Here is a 24,564-nt window from a genome sequence, read left to right as displayed (position 1 = left end):
AACAGACGCATTCGTCGTCAAAGGAGCCGACAAGCAAGCGATTACGTAGTGTGAACAGTTGTATAGAATCTGGTGGGTTCTGTGCGGCGTTTCAACGGCAACGTTTTTCTTGCCGTTCATCTCGCTTCGTTCCACAGCTCTCCACCAGTCCGACCCGGCTCACATTCTCAGGAGACAACGCTCCACATAGTTCACCTACGCAGGTGACGCGCGGCGCCGGATAAGTCGCGTGCGTCTGCCGCCGCCGTGGACGAAAATGCCGCGCAAGAGAACATTCACGCTTCACGAGGCACTCGCTGGACGCAGAAACGGCTGCACCAAGGTGAGTCTCTGTTGGTTGTCCTTCAATTTGCTACGGTCGCGATTTTCGCATCCTGCTCTCCTCGAGAGCTGTAGTCGACGGATGCCACGTGGTGCATCGTAGCCGTGGAAATCCGCACGCTTAACCTCAGAATGGCCAGTGTCCTTCATCGGGCGTCCTATGCAATTATACCCATATATCAACCTGCCGATACTTGGTGACGCATCGTTTGTGGCTCGTAACCGCAGATTGGAGATAGACGAAAGCAATATGTATAATTGACAGTGTTTAAAATTCTTATTCCTACGTTTATGTGAGGGCCTTAGTATATCATTTAACGACACTATGATTGATACTAACTAAGAAAATTATCGCTTTTTTCACAAAGCTTGAGAGTCATTATCCAAGGATTTAAATTTGTCCACCCAGTAAGCAAGAAACATTAAATTAACGTTTAGAAACATTGACTTCATGTGCATTGTTTCGACATCTTTTAATAATATTGCATTTATATTTTTTACATGTTATTTTGTGATAAGATTTTTCTGTTGTTTAAACGTTTTAAAAACATTACAAAAAATATATTTTTCAAATGTTACTTTAACATTTATTTATTTGAGATCAATGCAGTATCTTAAAAATATTTCTACCGATTAAAACGTTATGGCAACCCTATTTCAACATTATTGAAACTTCCAAATTGTGGTCAAAGTATGTTCATAATGATGTTTGATACAATATTAAACACAACATATTTGACAATATTATAGGTTCTTCAATATCATTGTAGCAACGTTATATTAATGATTTTTTGCTTACTGGGCATTATCATATATTGCATGTAAGAACTCGTGAATTTGCCTGCAACAACTTTGAAGGAAAAACAGGATTAAAGGTGAATCAATCAATGATGACATTTGCAATGTCATGAAGAATTGCAGAGTTTTTCCATGAGCATCATATCGTTTATTGTGTCTTTTTAACTACCTTTATTGCTTTCATTTTTTACACAACACATTTTCCATCAAAAAAATCACAAGACTGATTTCATACTGAAAATTATAACGGCGAAATACGAGAGAAATGTTCTATTGTACCATGTAATTACATTGCGATGTACAGCAGATGAATATTTTAAGTACAACACATTCTATGTGTATGTGCTCTAAATAAATATTTCAAATACATTGTGTACATGGAGAATGTATAGGGAATGAACATCTAAATATTACATCTAATATTACATCTAATATTATATCTAAATATTACATTTTTATGGTTAATGCTTAGTGCAAGAATTTTCTAAGTATAAAATACTGCACGCAATATACGTTAATTTTTTTCCTTGTACTATACTTAGTCTATTCATTGTTTATAATAAAAGCTACTATTCTTTATTAAAATAAAATAGATCCATGGAGGATTTTCCTACTTACAAAAGTGTCTTAATATTTTATAATAAAAACATGGTATATGTAGCATAGATTAATATAATATTACCGTGAAAACAGTAATGATATGGTTATTTGCATGGTTATTATTATTATTTTTTCATTGACATTACAGAAATTTCCCGTGTGTATTCTCACTTGCATTAGCAAAATTAATTTATATAAGATGGTCATATTTTTTTAAATGCAAAAAAATTTCTTATTGTTATTTCTCAATAACGTTTGGCACATTATTTCACTGAATCCTACAGTACATAATATTATCAGAGTTAAAGGGAAAATATTTTATTAAAATTAATTATTACAAAAATATCAAAATATGAGCATTGGCTATCTTATCTGAATTTTTCAGATAAAATGGCTATAACATTAAGGAATAGATAATCCATATATATTTTATATTCAAAATGTATTTATTATTTTATAAAATAATGAAAAAAACATAATTTGATATATTTATTTTAGTATAGGATATTTAATACATATTATTTGTGAAAAATATAATACACATATAAAATAGAAACTTCTATTACAAAACTTAAATTCTAAATGCAATCTTTTGATCATAACATATTGCACATAAGATTTAATTACTGTAATATTAAAAGTAATTTTTAAAACATAACGACTTTCGTTTTTCATAGAATGATAGTGAGCCATTTTACCCAAAATGTGAGTGGAAGATGGTCATAGTATTTATAAACAAATGAAAACGAAAATAAGGACTGCATGTTACATTACAATTTACATATCTTCTTTATGTATCTAACGTTGATTGAGATAGTTTAATTGTAATTTATTTGAAGTTAAGCAAGTTTTGGTGGACACATGAGAGATTTTACAGGTAGTCGAAAATAAACATAGAGTATATTTTTAATTTTGCTATTTCGAAAAATATACAAACATACATTACGATAAATATCGATTATCTTTGTGACTGATTACACAAACGCAATATTTTGCAATTAATAGAGAAATTACAGCCTATGACCATTTTTCCCAGTATAGGAAAGAATACCCGAATTTATCCTATTCAATTTAAACAATGATATTAATGAATTTAAAAAAATACTCAATCTAAAAGACGTTAAGTAGCTATAAATTCTGCACAAAGGCCTTTTAAAATTAAAAGATAGTCTATGTAGTCATATAATTTGATTTTTTGGTATATTTTCACATTTCTTTGTTTGTATATATTATGTAATATATTGCAATATTAGTAGAACTAGAAATTTCTAATTAAATATAGAAAAGTATCAAATACATATATATTTATGAATCTTAATTTTGCAACTATTTGTATGATTAGGATAATTCTTTGAAAATTGGCTATTGTTTTGTTATATTACTATACACGACAAGTAAGTCGGAAGATATTATTTAAAAAACAATTTTTATTACTACATACTCAATTTATGTGCTTACAATGTCGGGAAATTTTGACAGTTGTTTTCGGAGAATTCTCGATGTTTGTCGAATTCTCTTTAAACAAATTATTTTTTGTAAAGATATTTATTTTAACTTTTTCACATAATTTGTAGTTGAAAATCATAGTTTTAAATATAAATTAATGTTATTTCTCAGTCATTTAATAATAATACAAATTATTATTTAACAATTTTATAACTATTAAAGGACAAAGTAAATTAAACAATTAAAATATAAGATTCCTCCTTGTGAAATATTAATATTTCTAGAAAAAATGAAACATTTTGCTATCTTTATGAAATAAAAATGTTTACGTAAGATTCTCTCACATCGCTGTAACTTTCATTAAAAATATATTTATTATTATCTTTTATTTGCTATCAAAATCAAATAAAAATATTTTAATTCCAGAAAGTAAACAGGCTTCTTAATTTCCTTGTAAATGGCTCTAATCTCACGATTGTGGAGAATTTTCTTCAATTATGTTACGCAACCAGGAAACTACCAAACAAAAATAAAAGTCAGAATTTATCTTGTGCTTGTTGTATGTAACTAGAAACATTGTAAAATGTGTCCAAATTACGAATACGTTAAAAACTGCATTTTTACCGCACTATTTCAACTGAACAAAAATATGCAACTTATTATCGCTTATTTCTTTTGACGTATTCTCTTATTATTTCGTATCTACAACTACATTGCATTTAACAAGTTAATATGTCTATTCGATAAGTCGATAATGTCACTAAAAGTAGAATTTCATGACAGTAACGTCGCAGTTATTTCTTAGAAATGAAACTATACGTTCGATGAATACACTGTATACATTATTATGACGTGCGTGTCGTTTTATGTTCGCTTCGAGTACAATTCCACTGCTCAAATTGCATGGCCTATCTCGAGTATGTATTTAATAAGGTCAACTGTGAGATAATTAAGCCCAATATTATAAATAGGGCGAAGTTTCTTCATTTGGATGCTTGATAAAAAGTTAAGAAATACAGTATCTGTTTAAGATCATGAAGCATGAGTTGCTTAAAATGTTACGCAATATTATCATCATTAAACAAATTTTATTAATTCATGTAACATTGGAGAAAATAATGTACATTAGAAGATCCTTGAAACTTATAAAGCTCGCTTTCATTCACATTGTTACACGATATGATACGAACTTAAATATCGATTAAGAAATAGTTTCTATGCCTCGTCGCTCTATATATACTTAAAAATGTTTCAAGACCGGATAATAATTCATGACAAGTATGCGTAATGGACTTCATATAGACAAGTTTATAAACTCGTGTAGAAAAAATAATGATGTAATTCCTTGTGACTCGCGCGGAAATATTCAATGTACATGTAGATAACAACATGAATCATTTTTTTTCGATTAAATATCATTCTTGTCGATACACACACGTTAAAATCTTATTTTCATTACATAAAAGAGGATATATGAAAACGGGTAAATTCAGGTGATTACTGACAAATTCGTTACAAAAATTATCTCAATAATTTGTAAACGATGAAACACTTTTCTGTTCTCACGTCTACATCTATAATTTCACTCTTATATAAGATAACTGGTCTGAAAGTCATTCTCTTGTGCAAACATCAATTATTATTTTAATTACATCTTACGCACGGAACTTATCGTAAAGTACGAAATGACTTATGATGTATGCATGATGACCACTATCATGAGCTACTCGATGATTATCTTTTTATCTACTTTAATTTATTATGTCGTAATAAAACTGTCAGTTGAAAAATTAATAAAAAGGCGTCTTCTTTTTATAAAAAATCATTAATTTTATTCGACGTCTATGAAAACAAATTTTAGTTGCTCGCGAGTAATTCTCTGTTTTAGTTAATGACGTATATGACAATGTATATGTTATATTTTTTTCATGTGCAACAAGCATATTGGGCAGATTTTTGGCTATGTAATTCGGGTTGAGTACGTAACTGTCAACTATAGCGCTAAAAAGATCCCATCGTATCGCGTTTTGTTTATAACAGGTACGAAATTCCTTCTCATCTCCGCCTTCACATTATACCAAAAGCACGATCGAAAAGCGACGCGATGGTGGGGTCACCAAGATAGTCAACGTCTCGTGGTCCGATCTCGCCTTTCAGTGTTAGCACTTCGTTCCGTCTGCGACGATGTTGATCGCATTGCGACTTTTTCCGTTCACCACGCACTTTAATTCGCGCCTGTTGAGCTTCGTACGATCGTAACTGATATACAGCCGCTCCACCGCGTATCTTCAAGCCACCTCGTCGTTCGATGTAAGTGACTCTTCAGAAACGAGGTTAACGTTGATATCACGTTTTTTTTTCATTCGTCACAAATACTCATTAAATCACGCTAATGCTTCATTATCAGTTCATTATCAGTTGTTACGTATAAAGTTCGCTTTACGTATAACGATTCTCAATTAATATTGGCTAGATGATATATTTCACTTATCACATGGTTCATATTCACTAAATTTTGTAAATTGCAATCATAACAAAGTGTTGTTATTTTGCATATGGAGTTCATCTACAAAGTTACTTTAAAAACGAAAATGATATTATGCTTGGACGTTTACATCATCACGTATTTCAAATTTATCAATTAAATGATTAATTATTAATGATTAATTATTTAATATCTTTCAAAGCATTTTTGGTGTACACTTTATTTATCATCATAAATTATCTTCAATCTAGTTCCTATATAAAAAAGTAGAATAGTATAGAAGTAGTATATATAGTAGAATATAATAATATACTATAATAGTATTTATAAAGTAAGTTTTTAAAAAGGCAGTCTGAATAATATTTTAAGTATGCTGCTCTGTTCTGTATTACATCTTCTTAACGCTTCACTTTTAATGTGAGTTTTCAAAACAGGAGAAAATATTAAGTTCTCTTTTCCACGTAGCAACATGTTTTATTTTTTAAACTTTGTAAACTGGCTTCATACTTTTAATTTCAGATAATTTTATTTTTGAAAAAATTAGAATGTTGTTAACATTGAAATTTTCATAATGTACTACAAGCGAGAGAGTTCTTTTGCTTATTAAACTCTTTCTAAATAAACGGATTTACACATAAACTGTTTACACTTAGATTACTTACACATAGATCAACCCGCTGACGAGTGATGTTTTCGCCTATCATATAATACACTATTTGTCTTTATATTGTTTCAATTTTCTGCATATTTATTATCATTGCTGACGTTCAGTATTACGAATTCTACAGCGATTTACCTTGAAACACTAAACACAGAGAAGGTGAAAGACACAACATATAGTCATATCGTGAACCTTACTATTTTGTTTACGGTATTTACTAAATGCTAATATACAATTAGCATTGTATACACAAATAGTATTGTACTGATCACACACACACACACACATACACACACACACAGTTTACAGAGAACTGATAAATTTATATGGATTATAATAGAACTTGGAAAAAAAATTATCTACATAAAAACTCTGAACTATATCTTCGCGCATATAGATTTTTAATCACCCATAAAACTAAAGTTTTTATCAGCAAAATATTGGTTAAACCCTTGTTTTGTATAATTATTTTGATGAATATTAGATTTTCTAAATATAGTTTATTTAATCATATAAATTTTAATATTAAAAATGCACAATTCTTGTATTATATAAAATCAATCAAATAATTTTGTGAATATTATATTCTGTTGAGAATAAAATTTATATAAGTAAATTTATATATCTTATGAATATTTTATATTGTGTACATATATACTACGTTTTATTATGAAGGACTATCTTTTAATTTGAATTATTATTTTGTTTGCGTGGTCATTTTTGCACGGTCATCGTATGTCTTCAAGGTTGAATTCATTAATTAACTCTACATATGCCGTATATCACGTAAGTGATTATCCAATCGATGACTCTAATTTCTTGCGGAAATCTAATATCGTATAAGTAATCTTAATTATCTTTATCTTATGCATAAATGGCTGAAGGATGTAATTAAGCGGCTTACTTGAATATCGCAAATAAAAGAACCCAAAAAAGCGTACAAATTATAATTTATTACCCACTAAACGCAATATTCATAAATTCTTCTAATGACATCAATAATGCTGTTTTATATGCGATCTAACGTGATTATACCGAATGTCTCAAAGTAATTGCATCTCCGTTACAGGTAATTTCATAAATTTCGTGACGATTTGTTCTTAGACAGGAAGAAAACATGATCGATCTTATGATACAACGTATAGTAGGCATTCGATTATTTCATAACTTATCGCAAATAAATGAAGAGTAGTAAAGTTTTATTATATTACATTTATTATATTAAGTTATATATGATAGATAAAATAAATAAAATCAAGTTCTCGTTTATGTCTTTATGTATATAATTGGCAAATATCTTTTTATCTTTTTACAGTCATAACAGACTTTAAATGTGTGTAAACTTTCCGATTATTATTTTTTTATTATATTGTTCTCCTCTTTGTATTTTTCACTTTAAACTAATTTCAACCAATACGAGAGCGTTTTGTAATTGCGAAAAGTTAAAGGTTAGAGATTCCTTACAACTACGCAATGTTCCTGTAACTGGCAAAATGTCTATCAATTAAAAACTGAATGAAATGGATGAAAGCCTACATGTTCCAAGAATAATTTTCTTCAACGATTGAATAAATTGCTTCCACGTTTGAAATATATAGTTCTCGATCCTCATAAATAAATTTTTTCGAAGGCTTTCACTAGCAGCCTTAAGAATGCCAATATGAGTTTCGTGTTGGAATTTCATCCCGTTCTCATAAGTCATGACCCCGATGCAATACTTCGAATACCTCGAATACCTTCGAACTTATTGAGATACCGTACTTTACACCGATTAACGTAAGACCTCATAAAAATAAAATCACACGGATGTTTAAAGAGTTTTGTAACGACTGTTAAAATAAACCAACTTTCTGTTTTTTCTGTTTTGTAGAATCCGAGGTGATCTTCGTGCTTTTGTCCCATACGAGAAATTCATTTTTTACTCTGTTATATCTCAAATATCGGACAAAAATGGAAGAATTTCAAGGGTAAGAAAACGAATTTGAATAAATATCTTTTTATTTTTATTTGTATATATTCTTGTATCGTACTAATGATCGCTTGCATTTTCATTATATGATAATAATACAGTTTTCTTTTTTGTTTAATCTACAATGTTTTATTTATTTACATAAATACATTTTCAATGAAATAATAGTATTCCATACCACTACTTATTCTCTGAAATACAAAACTTTGTTGGTTTTTTGTTATCTGTTACTTATAAATATTAAATAAAATGATAGTCAAACAACGAAGTATTCGTTTGTTTCAATATGCGATCTCATCATTTATTTTACTACAATATGCATTACATAATAATTTTATCTTACACAGATATGAGGAATCTAATATATATAAAAAAGGACCACCTTGCAGATTACGAAAATTAGGAGGTAATATGTTTTGTACCATAACTTAGAATAATTTTACTTATACGATAAAATTATAAAAATTAATAAAAAAAACAATATTATTTAAATTATTAATACAATGTCGATACCGTTAATATATTTAGAATAGGCAATGTAGAATCATTGTTAGTTTTGCTAATTAAATTTCTTGATTGCAGACATGATCCCAGCACGCGTAGTGCTGTACCTACTCTCGTTCTCCGGATTTCTTGTATCTTTCATGATGAGGACAGACATTAACATCGCTATGGTGGCCATGGTGAAGCTGCCGTCAACATCAGACAACGATGTCGCGGTAACGTCACACTGTTACACAATGACGAATGCGTCACATACGGAAAACACTACCATGATTAGACCGGAGGTATGTTTGTCGCCAACGTTACGATATATAGTACATGATTTTTCCTCCGCATACATACCGCTTGTACACGATTCTTGGAAATAACGACGACTTTTTTCCTCTTGACGCAAAAAAGAAGAATCTTTCATTGCACATCAATAAGAAATTACTTGTTTCATGCACGTCGAATGTTATTGTTGCATCGAAATGAGGAACGTAAATGTGAAATATGTCGCGTATTGCGTCATGTGTGTTTAATCACAATTAAATATCCTGTCGCGTGATAACTGATAGCGATTAACGTCATCAAATGACTACTTATGTGCGAACACTACGAGTGCAGCGCGGATACCATTATTATCATCTAACGTAATCATGTGGTAAGCTAGATGCACTCTGCGCAATATATATGTATCCTTGTATAAAATTTTGATACGGAATATCGAGCATGAGAAGCTCGGTGAAAACCGTGTATCTTTCTAATTATAAAAATGTTTACCGTAACAAAGTAAACATAAATTATTGAAAATATCATTTTTGTCGTGTCAATAGCCTATACATATAATGAATCAGTAGACTTATATGATTTATGTGCTCGTAGCGACAGAACTCATTACATTTATAAAATACACAAGTTCAATTACCTCGCATAATTTATTTCACACCGATGCTTTGTTATTACGATGAATAACATAAAAAAATGATTCATTGGTGAAAGGTGAATTTATACCGATTCGCGTATTTAACCAGATAACGAATAGCGGTAATGTTTGTTCTGTTCGTCATCTGGAAATTATGACACGCAAAGTTAATAATATCATTAGCTGACGCATCTGAAGGGAATGCTCGGCAAATAATAGAAATTTAATCAACATTAATAACAATATTTATTTATTCTTTTGAAAAAACTATAGAGAAAAACTATCTATGCAATTCTTCTTTTCAATGTTTGTGGAAAGGCAATAACGATCTTGTAAGGGTTGAAACTAATATATATTAAATGCTTTTTTTTAAATATCATGTTTTATTTATCTTCCTGGCTTAATAAGAAGTTAATATATTTTCTTATTTAAATGCAAGCTTGACGTAATTTGATTCCCACTATATAATTTGATTCCAAACTATATTATATAATTGTTTTATTTTTATGTTTTATTTTTATGAACAGGACGCTGGCGAGTTCACGTGGAGTCCAGCTATTCAGTCTGCCATTCTTAGTTCCTTTTACTGGTGTTACATACTCTCACAAATGATCGGCGGTGTTCTTACTCAATATTTTGGCACTAAAACCATATTCGGCGGATCCCAGATCGTCACTGCCGTCTGCAGTCTGCTTATGCCATCCGCTGCAGAGATTCATTACGGGGCCATGATAGCGTTACGCAGCATACAAGGCATTGCAAGCGTAAGTTTTCGAGAAATCACCAAATGTTGCGATTCATTTTACCACTATATCTAATTACGTAAACGTGTAGAAGACGTCATAAAAGCAGTTAAAAATGACATCTTTGAGACATTCTTTATCTGTTTTCCGTATAATGTCTTCTGGATTTCTGTATTATTCTGAATAGGGAATACACAGACGTAGATTTATTTGTTTCTTTTCTTGTGAAAATAGGGACTCACGTGGCCCGCGATGTACGCCGTAATCGGACATTGGATTCCACCCGTGGAACGCTCGCGCTTCATGTCTTCCTTTCAAGGTACGTTATCAGGTGCCAGCCGCTAACAGAGGTTTTTGTGTGTTACAGTGAAACTTCGAAATCCATAATTAGGCCAAAGCTACGCGTTCCGTCATATTCCGTCGTATTCTCCGCAAAGTATAACAGCAAAATAAAATTGCGTACCACGCCTTTTTGATTGTGTTCTCGTGATACTAATGCACGCTTCTTTCAGAGTGGAATAGAGGAAGTTCGAATGAGAAGCAATTCATTCTCTCTGCTATATAACATATTGTTCCCGTCAAAATTTCGGATCGGAAAAATAATTTGTCGCTAAAATGCGAACGGTTTACCGATAAATGCCGCGCATCAATCCATGAATTTTGTCACTTGTTAATGACTTCGAGAATCGTTCATCTCTACAAGGTTGCATTCGCCGGAACGAGGGGTATACTCAACAGCGACCACTCAACAGCATGAGAAAGGCCGAGTATACTTCCAACTGGTAGAATCAACTAGGCTCGTCGAACATGTATATTATATACACTTATCTCTTACATATATCAATTCTGTCTTTTGACTGCATCCACACTTGTCTACGGTACGAGATAATCTAATCATTCTTCTCACTCAAACTTTCCCAGAGACGGGACCACAAATTTTATATTGTACTCACTATACCGCGCGTTTGTGATTTTTACTATTTATACTATTTATATTGTCAATTTGCTCGGTAAAACTAAACCACTGGTTTATCGAAATGCTAACGTTAACACTTAAACGTTAATTCTGTTTGTTATCGATTTATAGCTACTGAACAAATGTTATTTAGTTTGCTTGTTGTGCAATATTATAATCTTATTATCTCTGAATATTAAAGATATTCAGCTACAAATTGCTCCTTTTATTTTCCCATTTTTGATGTGATGTGGCAACAAAAAATACTTCTAGTGTAACACGTTGTAGAGGTTCCTTTCAATTTATTATAAGCGTATTATTTTATTAATTCGTTGCTCGTCATATCAGATTTTCTTCTCATCTCCCTACACGATACTTTTTGTGATTCCGATCTCTGTGTAAGAAGAGTGACATTCATTTTCCAGGTAGAACGAGTTTACGCTCTTATTATTTGCAGATATAGAAGTTTCATTGTCCCACCATAGAGCTTCATCATGTCCCATCCCTCGTTCCTGCGTACTAAGTCTCTACTTGAATCGCTTTACAGGGTGAAATACGTACGCCGTGACTCTGAAGAGCGGTCATCACCACGCATGAGTCGTAACAAATCAAGATGAGGCCATTCGACAAGCATCATGTTTCAGCTTCCTTCCGGCTCGTAGGGTGAGCTACTCCTAACATCCAGGTTATCTATATTCAGGGTTCAGCATCGGCATCGGCTTGACCTACCCATTATGCGCATTTATCATCGCTCACTTCGGATGGAGGACAGTGTTCTACACGACTGGCAGCATCGGTCTCATCTGGTGCATCTTCTGGTACTTCTGCGCTTTCGATACTCCCGCTTCACATCCCAGAATATCTCAGCCGGAACTACGTTACATTCAGGAAGGTGTTAGAAATCAAGTTCTTGGTTCGAACGAGGTAGGATATATATATATATATATATATATATATATATATATATATATATATAGTTAATTATGTTAATATTAATTAATAAATGTCCTTTGCTTATTGTCTAATGTTCAAAACAATTTAGCATTGTCTTCTTTATAAATGAACTCTCTGCGCTAACTGTGCAATTATATTTGAAGGATTTGCCTGTTCCTTGGAAATCTATACTGACGTCCTGGCCAGCGTGGTCCATTGGCATCACAACCTTCGGTAGAATATGGGTACATTACGTTTTTATCATTCCTGGCCCGATGTACATGAAGAGGGTGTTAGGGTTCAGCATACAGGCAGTATGTGTTTATCATACTTGAGAAATGCCCGTCTTAATTCTGTCGATATTATGTTCATCAAAATAACAAATTTGTTTTTTTTTTAGAATGGAATCCTATCGGGCGCACCATTTATTTGCAGCTATTTGAGTTCCGTTGTATTCTGCTACGTTGCAGATGTCCTGGTTACACGGCAAATAATGACTTTACTGACTGTGCGCAAGATATTTACCGCGTTGTGTAAGTCTACTCGTTATTTTCCTTCCCCAACGAATACACGGAAATTTAATTACGAGAAATTGCATTTTTTTCCTTACAGCACAAGTAGTTCCTGGAATCCTCGTAGTTCTGATCGGATACCTGGGCTGCAATATTATCCTCGTTTTAGTTATATGGTTTATAGCTGTTACTCTCATAACAGCTGGTTACGCCGGTGCAATGGCCAATATTGTTGACATCGCACCTAATTTCGCTGGTGAGTGTTTATGTTTTGACACTTATTCGGAAGTATCAAAAATATATTTTTAAAATATTGATATGTATATAAATCGATGTGTTATTTTAGGGCCGGTATTAGCGTTCGCACAGACAATTCACATGACCGCGAGTTTTCTATCCCCAATAGCAGCTGGTCTGCTCACACAGGAAAGCGTGAGTATCGTGCTTTTCTCTTCCCAACTTTTCCTATATGGTCTACTTAAATGCAAGTTTATAACGTAACGTAATGTTCCAAATAGCAATCTCTCGACGCGTGGAGGAATGTGTTTGCGGTCACAGCGGGTGTGTCTTGCATCACGTATATTGCCTATCAGATATTCGGCTCAGCGGACATCCAAGCATGGAATTATCCCGATCAAAAATATCCTCAATCCGTTCAGGAGGACTCTCAGCCTTTGAATGAATCTCCCCGCAAGAAGAGCAGGATTGTTCCAAGCCAAACAAATCATATGGAACAAGCGTAATATACTTTTCTTTCGGTATACTTTACATAGGTTACGACTTACACAAGTAACAGATTAGTTCCCTATCTTTCTACTGCCGTCATTCCTTGTGTTGAACCTTTAGGTCTTCTAACGCAAAAAAGCTATTCTCATAAAAACGTAGCTCTTTCTACGTATATGAAGAATGCTTATTTTCAATATTGGTCTCTCTTTTTTGTCTCTCTCTTTTTTTGTCTCTCTTTTTTGTCTCCCTCTTTTTAAATTTCTGTAAATAGATGCGATTGTTAATGCAAAAGAAATGCTATAGGCGTCAGGGTATTATATATTATAGTAATGAGAATGATATTTTTATGAAGCGATTCTCAGGAATGTCAAAATGTTCCAATTGGTTTTCAACGCAGATTGTATAAAAGAAATACACAAACGTTTAGAGAAATAATCGGTGATAAGTAAATTATAATTGCCCGTTCATACATATTATCTAATATGCAAGAAAAGCATCGTATAGTAATTTATTCGTAAGATAATACGAAGATATAGATCTCATGACGGTACCAAACTATTACTTATTTTTTCTATGCGGATACCCGAGAAATTTATATGTACATTACTAATTATTGATATATTAATTCTTTTATATTTGTAGAATATATTTTCTTTTGTATTTTTTCTCTTTCAATTATAATCTATGCGTTTAATGTGTTAATTAACCTCAGGAGGGAGGGACGTAAAGATATAAAAAAATTATTTTGATCTTTCTGACAATATTATTATTTGAGTATTATCTGAAATTTATGAAAATATAACAGAGCTTATGATAAGCTCTCATATATACTGAAAAAAACATATGGAACTATTAGAGTACTTATAATAACTTTGAAGAGATACTTAAAATGTATATTTGCTGAAGATAATTTTTGTTTCTTTAATTTTGTAATAGTGTATGCAGATGTAATCATTATGAAGTAGCGAGTACTAAATGAAAACAGAATTGAGAGGTACTTTTATCAGTACTTATATTTTATAATCAGTGCCTTATGGTGCGTGTAGGTTTTCAAATTGACAAGCTCTGATGGAGCTCTTTCTTGTATACATGTCTAATAATTTATTAATTTTTACAAATTATTATAGTTGTATGTATGTATAGGAAACATACACTTGACAAAATGTTCATGACTGTAAATTAATACTATAAACCTGCCATTACATCGCGACGAAAGCGAAAGAATATCTCTCTGCAGGTGGTGGGACACATGTTAGACAGATGCAATGATTCCGTTATCAATGTATGCACATAATTTATAGATTGCGTTCCGATATCCATTGCCAATACTAAAAATCTATGGTTCATATTACGCATACTACATATGGTTCATATTACAGATTTTCAATACTGGCAGAATATTAGAACGTAGTCCTAGTAGGTAATACAAGTATTATAAATTTCGCATAGTTTTTACATCGAATTATTTGTACTAATATTTCTTTCTAATTTCAACAATTTTATCTCTTTATACTTGTGTACAATGTACTTTATACTTTAGTACATTGATATATATATAAGTATATAAGATATGAGTCAATGATTGTTTCTTCAATTAATATTGTATATGTTTTAATTATAATCTCTTTTGTCGCGTATATAGAATATATGTAAACATTAGTTATTATCTTGAGATATAAAAGGACATTATTATATAATTTTATTAAAGTTAAAGTTATAACGTAGAGAATATTTTGAAGAGTTATTTTTTTTAATGGAAATTGTTTTGAGAAAATAATTTTTTGAACAAAAATTTTGAACATTGCGAAGGAATTATGCAATTATCCTAAATAAATAAATTTATGATAGACGTAAAAATAAAATTGTCCTCTCTTTTTCTCTTTTTTGTTTCAATCTTCTATATATTTAGTTTAGTGATTATCATTCATTTTATATGTCATATATAATTACGAATGTAATCTTTTATGTGACAAATATATTTGGACGTTGTATTTATTGGAGCAATTTAGTAATATGTAAACAGGAAAATGCTAACAATAACGAATACGTCGATTTATCTTAATACTTCTGTAATTACCGCATCATATTCAAACTCCATTGTAAAGTCAAGGACCAGGAGCGTCGAGAAATAATATACTAGAAATTGTATTATACATTGAATGTTACTAAAAAGAGTTACTTAGAAATAGGACAGATGATTTATTATATAATGCAGATACATGAGTTTAATTCAAAATATATAAACATATATAGTTTTATTAACTGAAATATCTTTATTATGCGTCTGATACCACCATTCCCCTTATTCCTGAAACGTCAATTTACAAACAATTCTAATTTTTGTATTATGGATATTGCAACAGACAACATAATGTCTAAAATCGAGACATAAGACGTCTTAAAGATTATCTTTAAGATGTCTTTCAAACGATTTACGTATAAATGTCTTTAAGGCGTCTTAAAGATTATTTTTAAGACGTCTTATGTCCCGATTTTAGACATTATGTTGTCTGGGACTTATAGATTTTCAGAATTTAAAATGGTATGAATTCCATTAGACGTTAAATAATGATAAGTGGTGCGATAACCTCATAATATGATAAGAGTGACTATAATCCTGCATATATAAACATTTCATACGATCGCGTATTCTATTTAAGTTTCTCGAGATATTGCGGAAATATTAATGGGAAATTACGAATGTAACTGCTGGACTGTTAAGAATACACAGTTCGATTTTTAATTTGATAATGAGGACATAACGGTTGTCTTCATAATTGCTTTGTTGTAGTCGTTATATATACTAGTTGCAAACGTAAATATTTTATTCTACAGTTATATTTAATAAATATAACTGACGTTTGGTAGATCTTTTTGACGCAGGCGCAGAAATGAGTTTAATAATTGTCAGCGCTCTCTATCTTCTCTCAGTTCTGAGAAAAGCAGCGAGATCTAAATTATATTTTCATTTCATTCAGTGCTTTTCAAGATAAGAGAATAAGAATAAAAAGTAAATGATATTCGAAATAAAAGCGTAAAACTCGTATAATATATAATTATTAATTATAATTATGTACCTACATATATAAAATATTTACTTAAACATATCTGAGAAAAAACCCATTGAAAGTATCTCTGTAAAGTATCCAATTAGAGAACCAGCTGTTTGTGACACAATCTGACTGATTATTCTAGGAGATAGAAAACTTGTAAGAGAACTCATATAAAATTAGTTCATAAGTATATTACTCATAGAAAGCATTATAATATTTAGATTAGGCGTGATATTTAAATAAAGAAGTAGAGATTTGAATTAATGAACTTTTTAAATAAAAAGTAAGATAACAGAGCTTCATATATTTCAAAAAATATAGTAAGTTACTTATGCCACATTATATAGATTGTATTTTATATATATATATATATATATATATATATATATATATATATATATATATTACAATAATTATATACTATATTATATAAGATATAATATTTACCAAAGTAAGTTATACTTTAGAACTAATATGCTGTTACTCGTTATTAGTTACAGTATGTTGAAAAAAAACTAAATGTTATCATTAATGATTAAATAAAATTGCTCATTACTGTTATTGTTATTGAAGGAATAATATGATATTACAAGTATCATTGAATTAATAATATTTTTCATAAAGTTTTGAAGATCTTTTTCTTGACAGTTTGATATCACTTATCGTGTATACATATTCTAGATGTTTTCACAAATTAATCTTGAACGTTTAAATTATAATAGTTATTATTACCCAAGAAATGTAATTCTGCTACTATTACAGTTACATTTAAAAAGATTAATATCTTTAGCAAATAGTTAAAGACAACAGGTAACTTCTAACCGTATGAGCATTACGTCAAGTTGCTTATTACATTGAGAACTTATTGTCACCATTACTAATCTTGAGAAATTACTTATTATCGTTAATAGTACTCAAGAAGTAATCAATCATTACAAGAAGTAGTAAGTTAATGCTATTTTCATCAAATTTTGAAGATGCTGTTCTTGACAGTTTGATATCGCTTGTCTCATGCATATATATTTTATAGGTGTCTTCAAACTAACCATAAAAGATTTATTTATATTAATTACTATTACCCAAGACATAATTATGCTGCTATTACAGTTACATTTAAGAACTGAATTAATATTTTTAGTAAATAGTTAAAGACAACAGGTAACTTCTAACCGTATGAGCATTACGTCAAGTTGCTTATTACATTGAGAACTTATTGTCACCATTACTAATCTTGAGAAATTACTTATTATCGTTAATAGTACTCAAGAAGTAATCAATCATTACAAGAAGTAGTAAGTTAATGCTATTTTCATCAAATTTTGAAGATGCTGTTCTTGACAGTTTGATATCGCTTGTCTCATGCATATATATTTTATAGGTGTCTTCAAACTAACCATAAAAGATTTATTTATATTAATTACTATTACCCAAGACATAATTATGCTGCTATTACAGTTACATTTAAGAACTGAATTAATATTTTTAGTAAATAGTTAAAGACAACAGGTAACTTCTAACCGTATGAGCATTACGTCAAGTTGCTTATTACATTGAGAACTTATTGTCACCATTACTAATCTTGAGAAATTACTTATTATCGTTAATAGTACTCAAGAAGTAATCAATCATTACAAGAAGTAGTAAGTTAATGCTATTTTCATCAAATTTTGAAGATGCTGTTCTTGACAGTTTGATACCGCTTGTCTCATGCATATACATTTTATATGTGTCCTCAAACTAACCATAAAAGATTTATTTATATTAATTACTATTACCCAAGATATGTAATTATGTTGCTATATTTATATTTAAGAACTAAATTGATATTTTTAGTAAATAGTTAAAGTCAAAAGGTAACTTCTAACCTAAGAGCTTTACATCAATTTGCTTATTACATATTTAAAACTTATTGTTACCATTATTAATCTTGAGAAATTATTCATTATTGTTAATGGTACTCAAGAAGTAATCAACTGTTTCAAGAAATATTGAATTACTGTTTTTGAAGTACTGTTTTTATTAAGTTTTTTGAAGATCCTTTTCTCATGCGCATGTATTGTATATGTATCCAGAAATTAATTCTAAAAGTTTTCATTATTTGTTACTATAACTCCAAAAAATCTAATTATGCTATTATTTACAGTATTTCTAAAATACTAATATTTTTTGTAAATAATTAGGGACAAAAAATAACTTTAATCTTAAGAACATTAACATAATGGAACATTTACATAATGCTTTTAGCTTACTAGCTTTGATATTTGAGATAATCTATTTAAGTGATACTAATATAACAATATATAAATATGAATTCTTTATTATAGGGAGAATATCCTACAGTATCCTATGTTTTTACTGTTTTTACGAAGAGTCCACTTTTGAGAAGCTATTTGTGCAAGTACATGATGAAAGTTAGTAATTTCAAAACTGAATATATTGCAGTATGTACCATTATTAAATATATATGGTATAACAAGAAATACGAGTAAATTTATTAAAAAATTAGAAAATATACATTATATAAATAAAATGAAAACTGATAAATAATGTTTTACTGTTGCAAAATAAATTAAGTTCTTGCAAAAAATATAGATGATATAATGAAACTATAATAAGAGATCAACCAATTCTTATGCACTTATTTATATTAGTTATATTTCTCTTTAAATAATGCTGTGATATTGTAGAAAAATTTTCAAATATTATTTTATGAAATTATCAATAAGAATAAAATGCATATAGCACGCGCCTGTGCGTTGTTATATGCATTGTGCTATATGTTATGCTGTGTGTTGTTCTAGTTATGCATAAATAGGAGTTTGTATATCGATATAATTTTATCGAAACAGCGAGTACGTTTAACTGAAAAAAAGTATAGCTAAGTCTCGGTAAGAATAAATTCTGAACCTACTGTCTTGTACTAAACTGAACATTGAGAAAATTATAGAGTGTGCGCGATCTTTCTCTCAAAAGACTATTATAAATATTTCTGAGAGAAAGAGCAAGCGAGAGAAAGAGAGAGAGAGAGAGAGAGAGAGAGAGAGAGAGAGAGAGAGAGAGAGAGAGAGAAAGAGAGAGAGTTATCGTTGATCAAATTCGTTCATAGACGTCACAGAGGACTTTTTATCTTTGATGAATATTTTTAATTACATTATAATCCACATTTCTCAAAAATTACCTGAATAACTGCGATTGTTTATTATACTTTGAGTGCTTATTAACGTCAATGCATGAAAGTACGTAGATTGCTGTAGCCAATCGTTGTTGATATTAGATTAGATATCTGTAATAAGATATCCGCACTGATTGGACCACGTCAGTTCAATTCTTTACGTGGAAAACTGTATGACGCTGACGAGACGAAAGGAGAAAGTATATTTAACGTAAATGTAGACAGAAATTATTGAAGAAATTCTGTTTTGCGATTTCAGTGGAGTTTCTTAAAACGCTGCGGGTCGTGTTTATGACTACATGGATACAATACGGGAGTATTTGTATTGGAATCTTGTTCTTTATGAATGCTAGTCTTACATGTAAAAGTATGCCATTCTTGCAGATTCGAAAAAGATAGCATTCATGATATTGACTTCATAAATCGCTGACGAATGTATGCGACACGCGGTATGTTTATCAAGATATCTTCGGAGACAACGTATGAGATATAAGAGACAAGCAACGTCTGAAGAGAGATAGTGACGCCAGACTAGTCAGACTACGCCAGAGTAGCTCCGTAATTAGACGTACGTAGTGAATCGAGACTTTACAAACTCATCGAACTCACGGCACTCAGTCTAACTCACAATTAACATAATGAGGTAAGAGAGAATTAACGTCTGAAAAGTATTCAGATTTAAGATAGGAATTTGATTCGAAAATTTCTTAAGATTTACTTAACATTAAAGATCTAAGAGTTATAATAAATAAGACATTTTTGATACATCACATCAACTTAAGATTGTGTATGTTATCATTTAGCTTTCATAAGGTTTTAATATATACGCATGTTACATAACAAGTTACATTTGTCAGTTATTTCGGCTCACAAATTTATTTTATCATGATTTAGGCAGTTCGCACGCTATTTATATTAATGTATTATATTTATGTTAATATAATGCTTTCTTTCTGCACGTTTGAGGTACGATAAGAATGAAGGTGGAAATAATGAAATTCGAATCTTTTCAGGCTGTGGTTGTGGATTACCGTGCTGTTATTTGTTACAATATTCGCGTCGGAAGTGTTTGCAAAGAAATTCAAAAAAGATGTGGAATCCAAAAACAAAAATGAGAAACAAGATAAAATCCATGTCGAACGTAATTCAAAGTAAGTACAAATAGAACTGAATCAATAATAAAAGAAGTAATAAAAGAAAATATCTCATATTGAGTGTAAACATCAGTATTAAACTAGGGAAACTTACAATTGGACGACTATATTTAATTTTGAATTAGTCAACAAGAATAGCAACTACTATCTTTAAAATTACAATATACAATGTACATCGCAGTATATTATTATACAACCGATGAGAAAGTAGTTTATTATTAATAAATAAATAAAAAAATTGAATTAAATTACTTAATGAGAAATTATATATTGATAGTACAAGACTTCATGAATATATCGTATATTTTAATTACAATACGTAGATGTGTTGATTATTACATATTAATACATTTAAATTCGTAGATATATACTTTGTTTATACTAATTGAAGAATTCTTTTTTAAGGAATAAATATGAGTCCGAAAAGTCGGAAAGAAAAGGAAAGGAGAAGTCTGTGAAGGAAGAAAAGTCAAACAAAAGGAAGAGCAGTGAATCATCGGAATATGATATCGAGAAACCTTCCGAAAAATACTCAGAGGCAAAAAATTCTCATAAATCGGAGCAAAAATCAAAGAACAAGAAAAGCAAACATGATGAAAGTGTTGAACAAGTAAACGACGAAAAGAATAAAAATATCAAAAATAAATCGAACTCAAAAGAGAAAATAAAAACGGACACACAAAATAAGAAAAACAAGGATTCTAAACAACAATCGAAAGAATCTGATAAATATTCCGAAGCTTCTCAGGAATCACAAAATCAAAAGTCGAAGAAAAGCTTAAAAGAAGAAAAAAACAAGAAAAAATCAAAAAACGTTGACGAAGTAATCAACGAAGAGGCGAATATTGATGTTGAGAATAAGAAGAAGTCAAAGCGGTCCAAATCGGAACACTTTGAAGATACACAGAATAACGAGAACAAAAAAAGTAAGAAAACCAAATATAATAAGAACAAGAAGAAGCAAGAAGTGGTTGAAAACACAGATTCAGAAGTATCTGAAGTTAACGATGAAGAACCAATCAAAGCTGATGTAGCATCTGAAGATACTCAAGATCAGGTAGAAACCAAGTCAGAGATTGAGAATAATAAGAAAGTTCAGAAAACGCAGAAAAATAAAAACAGAAAGACGCGCGAAGTAGTGCAGGAAGAAGAGGGATCTGAGACGGAAGTATCAGAAGGACCTGACGAAGAGGAAGAAAATACAACTGAAGTTCTACAGGAAGAAAAACAAGAGGTGGTTGAAGCTGAAGAGAATGAAGAATGTTTAGCGAATACAAATGAGTGTACAGTATAGTGAGGCTTTATTTATAATACTACACGACATGAATTTCAAATACATATTTAAAGAATGTTCAAAGATATGTTGCGATAATATATTTTATCGTGCCTTATTGGTGCTGTTTAAAATTGAATGATAGCACTAAAATCGAATAATGCATTAGACATTTAAACCATTTTATTTATTATTTTCGTCTATCTACAGTAAATTATATGTTAGCCTCACAATACGTTCTTATACGTACATCTTATACGTTCTTATACGTATCTTATACGTTCTTATATGTACATTCAATACGTACATTACCTTCGATAAATTTGATAATCCCCGTATTAATCTTCCATTATATCGATGGGATTCGCTAAAAACATTATTTCGCAATTATTATCTCTTAATACACACATTTTTGCGATTATTTTCATAAATGTATATATATCCGTGAATAGAAAAATTTTAATATCTTATTTGGCGAACTAGTTGATATTTGGCTTACTAGTTGATTGCGCCATGAATATAATAACCCATCCTGTTCCCAAGTTGTTCATTGTCGAAGTATATCTTACGAGAACTCGATTACTAGCGGCCTCAAATCTTGCTGGATTATCCTGTGTATAAAAAAAGACAAGCAATATATTTTTTCGTATATGACATAACATCGAAGAGACTTTTGAAAAGATTATCTAAAATCTAATTTCAATTCTTGTGAATTACTCTTATTTTACTTTACTTCTTATCAGACCGGTATTTCTCTAGATAATTACTTAGTTGGTTCATTAGTTAGTTAGAATCTGTTGGCAGTTTTCGACAGTATACTATTAGATGGAACAACTTACTCCGCCGCAATAAGTGTTGCTTAAAGTTTCTCCGCTGGGAACGACGTCGTAAATTTTGAGATTATTGTTTTCGCAGTTTTTCCTCGTGCCGATGTCGAAAACGGAGAACTGAAGAAGAATCTTCAAGTTGCGAGGTACACTCACGTCCCAAGTACATACCGTGTCATTGCGGTATATGTTGGGATACAACGGTGAGGTGAATCTGCCGCCATAATTGAATATACGACCTCCGCATCCCCGACCTGCGCGTTTTGTTTTTAAACAGTTTTTAAGCAGTGAAACTATGTTGGACCTCGATCTATACGTCTATTTTACTATAATGCGTCTAACATTTAAAATGAATAATCTCGCGTCGCGAGATCGCAATTGTATTTACACGATCGCATGAAAATAAAACGTGACATTTCACGAGCGTGTATCTTCGAAGCACCGTGACATCGTAAATTATTGTGTACGCGCGCACATTGTAATTTCCTTGCATCTAGTGGCGTGCATTAATCGGATGCAATGGAGGGATTTGTGCACTGCTACGCGAGCGCATCGTACCTGCATCGGTGGTCGTGTAAATGATATCGTAACTTTGATAAGAATTTCTATTCTGGGTCCAGGAATGCAAGGTGAGCTTGTTACCGGTGCTGAAAATCGGGCTTGGTAACATTCCGCTGCATAAAGTGTTTAAAAGCGGGCTGCTCGAGTCACCATCGTGAATCTACGAAATGTATAAGATTTTTGCAAAAGTTTCAATTTGTAATAAATATCCTTCGAAGTAAATTCCCCATTATTCAGTTTTTCGCAGAGAGAAACGATTATATAACCATTGGCTACATTTTTCTATTAGAGATAGGAAGAATAACATACTTGCAACGCGTAATGCGTGCAGTGTTCTTCGTCGTAAATGTTGAATTGATTGAAATATAAGGAAATAGTATGGTTTGCTGGGGCTGTGATAGTGATCCAGCAGCTTGTGAATCCCCGATGAATGATTCGTCCTTGTTCACTCGTATAATTCCGATCGCAATTTGCCATACTGTTGTACTGTAGTTTGAAACCTTTATGACCTCTAGACATTGATTTGAAAACTATTTGAATGTTGTTGCCATAACTGCAAAGAAAATATTATATTTAGAATAATACCGCTTCCTAAATGGATACGCCGCCACATGACGAACTAATAAACAACTTTAAATACCTGTAATAATCATGCGGCATTATGCCACCACAAAACTTGAACGTGGTATAAGGTAGCCTGCTGCCCTGTAAAATAATATAGAAAATAAGATAGATGTGTCATCGATAAAACAAGACACACTTCAACAATAGCGAAAAGCATCTTACCATCTCAATGGTAATTGGATGTTTTTGTACTCCACTATAAATGAAATTCTCTCCGAAACCTTCGTATATGTACGGCTAATAGTTATTAAAGAAAAAGTAGCAATTTTAGTTTACGAGCTAATTGCGAAGAAATAATATATTGTTACTCGAAAATTGTGTTTTAGTCAAGTGGATATACTAT

General features: G+C 31.0%; 2 protein-coding genes across 3 annotated transcripts in view; one reads left to right on the top strand and one right to left on the bottom strand.

Annotated features, from left to right (window-relative positions):
* Positions 1-22,688, top strand: LOC116851559 (sialin-like). 2 transcript variants are annotated; one of them, XM_032831108.1, is made up of 14 exons: positions 1-322; positions 8,182-8,278; positions 8,628-8,686; positions 8,863-9,068; positions 10,216-10,452; positions 10,666-10,750; positions 12,087-12,310; positions 12,484-12,633; positions 12,720-12,852; positions 12,932-13,087; positions 13,178-13,263; positions 13,350-13,545; positions 20,828-20,933; positions 21,342-22,688. In XM_032831108.1, exons 2-14 carry the CDS (start codon positions 8,262-8,264, stop codon positions 22,228-22,230), a joined length of 2,544 nt encoding a protein of 847 aa, XP_032686999.1. In that variant the 5' UTR covers positions 1-322; positions 8,182-8,261; the 3' UTR covers positions 22,231-22,688. The 2 variants fall into 2 exon arrangements, with proteins under 2 accessions (XP_032686999.1, XP_032686998.1); XM_032831107.1 differs by lacking the exons at positions 1-322; positions 20,828-20,933; positions 21,342-22,688 and adding an exon at positions 3,512-5,475 and having other exon boundaries at positions 13,350-15,819.
* LOC116851558 (cubilin) overlaps positions 22,221-24,564 on the bottom strand; it is a 21,339-nt gene continuing 18,995 nt past the window's right edge. Inside the window, exons 47-53 of the mRNA XM_032831106.1 lie at positions 24,384-24,458; positions 24,238-24,302; positions 23,907-24,150; positions 23,595-23,757; positions 23,049-23,290; positions 22,709-22,820; positions 22,221-22,576 (exon numbers count right to left, since the gene is read on the bottom strand). Of these exons, the coding sequence (XP_032686997.1) occupies positions 22,548-22,576; positions 22,709-22,820; positions 23,049-23,290; positions 23,595-23,757; positions 23,907-24,150; positions 24,238-24,302; positions 24,384-24,458 (930 nt within the window). The 3' untranslated portion in view covers positions 22,221-22,547. The remainder of the gene's footprint in view (positions 22,577-22,708; positions 22,821-23,048; positions 23,291-23,594; positions 23,758-23,906; positions 24,151-24,237; positions 24,303-24,383; positions 24,459-24,564) is intronic.

This window comes from Odontomachus brunneus, unplaced genomic scaffold (assembly GCF_010583005.1).
Source record: "Odontomachus brunneus isolate Ranch 3 - 2012 unplaced genomic scaffold, Obru_v1 Obru_scaffold_178, whole genome shotgun sequence".
In the NCBI taxonomy this organism is placed as follows: domain Eukaryota; kingdom Metazoa; phylum Arthropoda; class Insecta; order Hymenoptera; family Formicidae; genus Odontomachus; species Odontomachus brunneus.
The sequence above is the reverse complement of the archived record's forward strand: the minus strand, read 5'-3'. Positions and strand labels throughout refer to the sequence as shown.

Bases quoted from the DNA above. Each gene is read 5' to 3' on its own strand.
- LOC116851559 (XM_032831108.1), top strand. The intron at 12,853-12,931 runs GTAAGTCTACTC...TTTTCCTTACAG, and splicing joins CAAGATATTTACCGCGTTGT to CACAAGTAGTTCCTGGAATC. The intron at 20,934-21,341 runs GTAAGTACAAAT...TTCTTTTTTAAG, and splicing joins CATGTCGAACGTAATTCAAA to GAATAAATATGAGTCCGAAA.